Source organism: Benincasa hispida, chromosome 4 (genome assembly GCF_009727055.1).
Source record: "Benincasa hispida cultivar B227 chromosome 4, ASM972705v1, whole genome shotgun sequence".
NCBI classification, from domain to species: Eukaryota; Viridiplantae; Streptophyta; class Magnoliopsida; order Cucurbitales; family Cucurbitaceae; genus Benincasa; species Benincasa hispida.
Genome location: NC_052352.1, coordinates 11,347,181 through 11,354,358, shown reverse-complemented (window position 1 = coordinate 11,354,358; position 7,178 = coordinate 11,347,181). Strand labels below are relative to the sequence as shown.

Below are 7,178 nucleotides of genomic sequence, written 5' to 3'. Positions count from 1 at the left end.
ATAGCCAATTTCGACTCCATCAAAATCAACAATAATCCCCCAAAACAACATCTTCTAATATTTCTTCACACATCCATAACACATTGCTTAGAGATGAACACTGTTTGAACATATCTAAAATATCAAATGATAATTCAGAGTAACAATCACTTTATCAATACAGTTATACTACTCGAAACACAATCAACCTAATTTAACCTAACACGAACTGAATGAAGAGAGTAAAAAATCTCACGAATCAGATATTATCAGAGGCAGAGTTTATAAAATGAAGAAGAAAAGTAGATTAAGAAAGGCACGGTGCTCATATTCTATGGGTGTAAGGTGTCTGTCATGCCATGGCTATAGCATTCAGAACGAGGAATTTTTATAATCATCGCAACCAGGCCTTGTCATACGTATAGAATAACAGATCGAACAAGTTCATCGAAAGATTTGTCATGCTTTCACAAACTCGAAAAAATTAAATAAAGACAGCAACGATGAAAGAAAGCAAATAGATCTCAGAGATATTGTTTCTAAATAGTAAGAAGCAGCAGCAAGGAACAAATTAAGCATCTAATTCGATCAAAAAACAAAAGAATCATGATAAAGATGATTGGCAAGTCGAGTAGGAAGAGAGCTTGAGGCAGGGGGAAGGGCACCGCGAATTGCGATTCACAGGATCAATATCAATGGCGCAATTTATATAGAAAAACCCTACCTCTTGGGTGTACAATATCTTCAAAGATTTTGTTACGAAACCCTAGCCGCAACGAAGGCGAAGATAGCTCTTCGATGGAACCCTGAAATGGTTGGGCTGCATTTACGATACTGGGCCGGGCTCAATTTTCTCCGCTCGATGAAATTTCAACATTCAACTTCCGATAATTTGCAAATTTGATACCTACGATTTCAATAAAGTTAAAAAATTTAATTCTAAATTTCTTCAGATTCTTTTAAGCTGTACATGTGCATTTAAAACTAAAATTGAAAACACCTTAATCACCATCGTCAAGAATTTAGTTTTACTCGTGGTTAACGTCAATCTTTAACGAAAATATCGATATCTCAATTTTACAAAAATATTGATAAAATGTTGATGTTGATGGATATTTTTGAAGAAATTATAAAAACAAAAAAATGCAAAATGCAAAATAAATGAATAAACATTTTACATTAACATTGTTTGTTATTTATATTATATTTATGTAATATTGACTTGTTGGTGGATATTTAATACCATGATGTCATGCTATCTTCGATGAAAGATTTTTTTTTAACAGCAAGTAGAGTGAAGATTTGAACTTCTACCATTTTAATCGGAAACTTAATTGAGTTATGCTCAGTTGATATCTTGATTATTATTTGAATTTCATATTTCATGTATCTACGATAGAACACGTTGAGGATGGGTCTTTGATTTTGTAAAGGCAAATGATGCTCGTACTAGGAAAATATATCAATTAACACCATTGAAATCAATACAACTATTCTTAGAGAGATTATCATACAGGCAATCCTTTCATACTCTCAAGGAGGCAAATAATCGTTACCATCCAACTACACAAAGCTCAGGAGCCATCTCTATTGTCTTTTGAAGGTGACTTTGTGGTCAAAATCCACACCAATAATGAATCAACCAATTTTCTATGATCATAATTACAGAAGATATTATACAACATGCATGAGTACAATAATTAAAAGCAATAGCCGAAATTTTCAGCCCCCAAGAGATTTGGGAACAGGAAAAACAACCCGATGATTTTGGGTCTTCAGTTCCTCAGTTTTGGACATTATCTCACTGTTGAATGACATGAATGACCTGTGTCGAGAGGCAAATGCTGCACTGAATCGCTTAATCCCTTCTCCTAGATCTCTTCGTCTCTGGACTTCAGTGTTCAGTTCCTTTAATGCATTTTCTTTCTGCTCCTTCTCCATCTCTAGCTTCTGAACAGATTCAGACACCATTTTACGCAAAGCGTCTCTTTCATCTTTCATGAGCTTGAATTCTCTTTCTAAGTTGTCATATTGTAGCTTGGATGACTCCAAACGTTGGTTGTTGGATACTAGCTCTTTCTCGAGGCCATGACATATTTTCTTGACATCATCCAGTTCAGTACTCAAACTTTCCTTCCAAATGTCATCTTCAGCACATTCCTTTGATGTTTCTGATAGCACAAGGGATTCCATTATGCTATTTATGCTCGCACGAAGTAGGTCATTTTGTTCTTGAATAAGTGAATCATTCACTGCTAGATAACTCTGCCAATTCATGGCTGCAGTTAAATGAGCCTCCAGAGTAGTAAAGAGACACGTTCCAATATCAGCGGAGCTTGACAACAATTTTACAGTTGAGGGATTCTCATCGTCTTTGGCACTCTAGTAGTAGGAGAATAAAATAGAAATTAGTGTTATCTAACTGGTGCTCTTAAAAACTGCTAAGTGATATAAAGATGTGTTAAATATAAGAATCAAATTCTACCTTCAGGGAAGATAGGATTTCCATGTAAACATCTTTGCACATCGCCAAAGAATTGGACATTTTTTGTGGAAGTTCTCTGATTACTCGCTGTTTTTGTTGAAGCTCTGACATCTCTGCCATCAGTTTCTTGTTAACAAGAACTTGCTCTTCATGCTTTTCCTGTATTTATAAAAAATTGCGCCTGAAGGTTAATGAACGAAAGAACATGAGGACCGATCAAAATGCAATTAGGCCAGGTTTAACTAGAATGTGAGCTCCTTTAATTGGTGGCATGAGTCATTCTAGTGAAATATCTCACAAAAACATTTTCCAAGAAAATTCTCAATGTTGAAGAACCCAAAAAAAATGGAGAGACCTAACAATTTTATACATAGATTACTCCTTTCATTATCAACTGGGTTTGTGATGGAATCCTATATTTATCTAATGCATTAGTCTTCCAAGGGTTTTTAAACATTTGCACAATTACATTTTATGTGCTAGCCTTAATAAATTTTATATTTCAGTAAAATAAGTGGTTATTCTGCATCTTAAACTTAAACGTGAGGCTTTATCTAAACAATCTCTGACTTGTTTGAAGAAAGAAAGAAAGAAAGAAAGAAAGAAAAGTTAAAATCAACCTGAAGATTATTTTTCTCCATGATGGCATGCTCCAGTCGTCTCTCAAGATTTTGAATCTCTTGTTCATGGTTCTCATTGGAGAGACCCTGACCCTGTAAATTATTGCATCAGATTTACAATCATTGAAGACTAGACAAGTGAGAAACATGTAATATACCGATAAACAGGAGTAATACCTAGTCATAATTTTTTATGTAAGGAAGACAAACTAGAGAAAAAAAAAGTGAAGGAACTTTAATAATATGCCTCAACAAAGTGACATATAGAAGACTCTCATTGCATGGAAAAGCACTTACAGGAGTTATTTCATTGAATGGAAACGATTGCACTTTTCTTGCAGGAGTCGTTTGAAGTGAATCAAGGTCCACAACGTAACCTTTATTCAATTTCAACCAAGTATCCTCATCTGCTACATTGCTGAAAGCATCTGGAAGAGGGCTAAACTCAGGAGGCATAGAATAATCAGATCGCTTGGCAACAAAAGCATTAGGAGGTGCCTTGAAACAAGGCGTTACGAATCCATCTTCATGGCTTTTATTACAACTACCACTAAAATCTTCCTTGAGAGTGTTTTTCACGGAATCTTGTTCCTGCAAAAAAAAACAATACAACAGATTGTCGCAACAAAGTTTGGAATTGGAGTTCAGCTTCAAAACAAAAATATGAGAGAGGAATTACGCTGTAGAGCATGCATGACAATCCCCTGAATCAACCTTAAACAACAATAATGGCATTCTACGATCACACTTATCTATGTCAAAATGTACAGTAGATAATGTTAGTTTCATACCCGACTTTGATTGGAGTTTTGTACGGACTCTGAAAGATTGACAAGATTATTGAGACTTTCTATTTTCATCTGTTGCTCCCTGATACGTTGATCGCGTTCTTTGTGTGAGTTCCTCTCCTCTTGAAGTTCCATTTGCAACTTTTCACGTTCAAGTTCGAACTGGATTATTTGAAATCAACATTTTAGTATTGCATAAGGCAAATCCTCGATCGTATAAATTGTTATTACATGCTCAAAACACTGGAGATCCACATGTACTGAAAAGAATAATAATAATAAAGAAAGAAAGAAAGAAAGAAAGAAAGAAAGAAAAATAAAAGAAAACCTGCCTTCAACAAATCGTTTCTTAATTTCAAAACCTCCTGCTCAAGTACTTCTGCATGTGATCCCTACACAAGAATTAAATGTCAACTACTTGAAATCTTTTGATCAAGTGAGACAAATATCAGCAAACCTGAAGTTTTTTACGCAATTCCTCTATCTCTTGATTCTGACGCTTCAATAACGCTGCATCTGTCAAAATCTAGGACAATTGCAAGGAGAATTAGTTGCAACATTAAATGGATAGGGAAAGAATATATTATATAGAAAAACGATTGCATTTGATAAAAAAACTAGTGACGTAAAAATTTGATAGAGATAAAACTAAACAAATAATATCAAAAGAGTCAACCAAACCCAATAATATATTTTATCATAAGGACAACGTTAGTTCTATCCAAACCAACGTTCCAACTTCAGAGTGGTCAGCCACCATGAAATACAAAAAAAGAAAAAAAAAATGCACTAAAGTTTCTGCTTCTTGATGATGATAACAAGGAAAAATAGTGTAGAGCAAGATACAAAGAAAAGAAGAGTCAGAGACAGACAATGTTGTAAAGAACAACCTCATTCACTTGAACACAATTGGTGATGCGCTTTGCTCTGCTAGCAAACTGGAGAGTTCCTTTTGTTTCTTCTATATGTACCTAAACGCACATATCAAATTCAAAGGAAAGGAGGATAATATTAAGCAGATTTGAATCTTAATTGACTGTGAAATGGTCTGTTTCATATATGTACGTGTATGTTTGAAATTCTGAACACCGTTATGCACTAAATAAGAAAAATCCATAGAATACCTCTTCTGGAGCTATGGTGCATATTATTGAAGTCTTAGCATTACCACCTAGAGCCGGCTGGAGTATGCGTGTCAATTTACTGTCTCGATAGGGAATGTGTCCCCTGTCCCAGAAGAGTAAAACATTAATCATCGTGCTTTCATGAAAGAAAAAGAGTTTTCCAGGAGAAGAAACTACCTCTGCCTAACCCCCTCGCTTAGCTTATTAATAACATTCCCAAGAATCATTAAACTCTTATTGATATGCTTGCCTTCTTTCAAGCGTGCTCCTTCGGCTCCAGTTTTAGCGATACGCTCAGACCCAGCTAGGTCTACCAAATTCTATTTCCCATAACACAAGCCCAAAAAAAGGTGTGAAGCAAAATCAAATGCTCCGAAAACATGAATTGTTATCTTTGACAAGATTATAAGTTTATTGCGACATGGTAGTTTTATGCAGGGTACGAACCAATACAGAAACACGTATCGAATCGGCACTCAAATTATCACCGATGTCCTTCCCCTTGCTTTCAATTACCTGCATAAGTTGAACTCACATAAATAAGGGCATTGGTAAAAGGAGCTCTCTGTACAAGGACCTAACATAAACCTACCATTCTGAATATTGTGTGTGACCTACTGCTCCTTGCATTCATATTTGTTTCACCGAAATGTTTATTCACTGTAGGAAAAAATATATGCCTTAGTATTTTAATTTCAAGGAACAAAATTTAACAAAAATCTAGTTTTTATTTTCTTCCCGACCTTCACCCTGCTTGATGAGCTTTAAAACCTGATCAGCATTACTAACAATTTCCTCCTTGAGACCTGCAACAAATATCCCACGCTAAAGATAGAGCCCTGTCAGTTCTATTTTCAAATATCTCAAAAAAGAAATAATAATAAAAAAAAGAGAGTGTATAGCATAGCAACCTCTAGGCTCTCATGAATTGGCAATTTATTGTTCTCAACAGCAAAAAGATCATTAATCTCTTCGTTATAAATTTCCATGTAGGAAACTCTAATCAGAAATTCTCGATCTGATGTCTGATAACACAACAAAAAGGTGGAGTTAAAAGCTCTATCTAGCAACTTCAAGGATTTCATATTGACTTCGAGACATAAACAAGAATTTACCGTGTGAATTTTTTCAAACACGTCTTTCACTGCTCTATGAATAACCCCGTCGTCACTTTCAGAACCATTCATGGTAAAAGTTTTACCACTACTTGTCTGTCCATAAGCGAAAGCGGTTCCTGCAGTGTCTCAACTATGAGCATGCAATCAAATATTATCCCATAGTTTTGGGATAAATTATAATGAGTACTATTTGATATACTTCGAATGGTTCAGATATCAACCTTTTTCCTAAAGAGACCATCATTTTCAATCACGTTTTAGTATATGAAATAGTGAAGGAAGAAGAGAAAAGCATACCATTAAAACCTTCAACTGCAGCATGAATGATATCCCTAACAACAAGTTCGTAAACACGGCCGTTTGTACAACTTTCGTCCAACACATGATCTAGAATCCGAAACAGAAATGATCACAGATTAATAGAGATCAAGTAAAATATATATAAAAGAAGAGCTAATTATGATTAGAAATTTGTGCAACTTGATGAAAATATGAAGTATAGTAGAAGAGGATTGGATTGTGAAGGTACCAAAAGCATATGAATTGCCGGAGATTGGCGTGCCGTGAGGTCTATGAAGCGAAATCCGATTGTCGTCGATCTTCCAATACGTTCCATGGACTGAATCTTCCGATACAGAAGGCCTCAATCGAACAGCAACACATATCTTCTCCATATCGAGCTCTCTCTGCCACTGAACTTTCTCCTTCACTGATCTAGGGCTGCTCTCGGCGGGATTTGTGTTTCAAACGGCTTTCTAATTTCAAAAATGTTTTGTTTACTGAAACACCCTCCGCGCCGGTGATAATATTACGTTCTATACCCCCGTATTTCTTTCTTTCGGTCGGAGGGGCGTCTCTTTGGATTATTTAAAGGGAAATAAAAAGTAGTAAGGAAGGACAACGGTAATTTCAAAATGTTACCCAAAAAAAAAAAAAAAAAAAAGCAAAACACGAGAAATGGAGGTGTTGAAAGCAGGGTCATAATGGACATTGAACATTCTGTTAGATAATAAATAAATAAACAACTAATGAAAAATAATAAATAGAAAAAGATATCTAAAATT

At 35.2% G+C, this 7,178-nt stretch overlaps 1 protein-coding gene and 1 non-coding gene across 2 annotated transcripts; both read right to left on the bottom strand.

Annotated features, from left to right (window-relative positions):
• Positions 1 to 299: 299 nt before the first annotated feature.
• On the bottom strand, positions 300 to 386 carry LOC120076932. The gene has a single exon (XR_005481679.1). It is a non-coding gene; the product is annotated as a small nucleolar RNA snoR8a (small nucleolar RNA).
• Positions 387 to 1,449: 1,063 nt separating this feature from the next.
• Positions 1,450 to 6,937, bottom strand: LOC120075329 (kinesin-like protein KIN-7N). Its single transcript, XM_039028621.1, has 17 exons — positions 6,644 to 6,937; positions 6,412 to 6,501; positions 6,112 to 6,230; positions 5,908 to 6,021; positions 5,740 to 5,821; positions 5,589 to 5,656; positions 5,444 to 5,512; positions 5,174 to 5,316; positions 4,997 to 5,099; positions 4,763 to 4,843; positions 4,330 to 4,398; positions 4,205 to 4,264; positions 3,876 to 4,034; positions 3,382 to 3,675; positions 3,085 to 3,177; positions 2,465 to 2,623; positions 1,450 to 2,361 (listed from the first exon to the last, which is right to left on the bottom strand). The coding sequence occupies exons 1-17, from the start codon at positions 6,786 to 6,788 to the stop codon at positions 1,702 to 1,704; spliced, it is 2,508 nt and encodes an 835-aa protein (XP_038884549.1). The 5' UTR covers positions 6,789 to 6,937; the 3' UTR covers positions 1,450 to 1,701.
• Positions 6,938 to 7,178: the final 241 nt, after the last annotated feature.

Coding starts and splice junctions, on each gene's coding strand:
- LOC120075329 (XM_039028621.1), bottom strand. CDS start 6,788: ATGGAGAAGATATGTGTTGCTGTTCGATTGAGGCCTTCTGTATCGGAA. Junction 3,178..3,381: donor CATTCAATGAAATAACTCCT/GTAAGTGCTTTT, acceptor AATAATTTACAG/GGTCAGGGTCTCTCCAATGA. Junction 2,624..3,084: donor TGGAGAAAAATAATCTTCAG/GTTGATTTTAAC, acceptor TTATAAATACAG/GAAAAGCATGAAGAGCAAGT.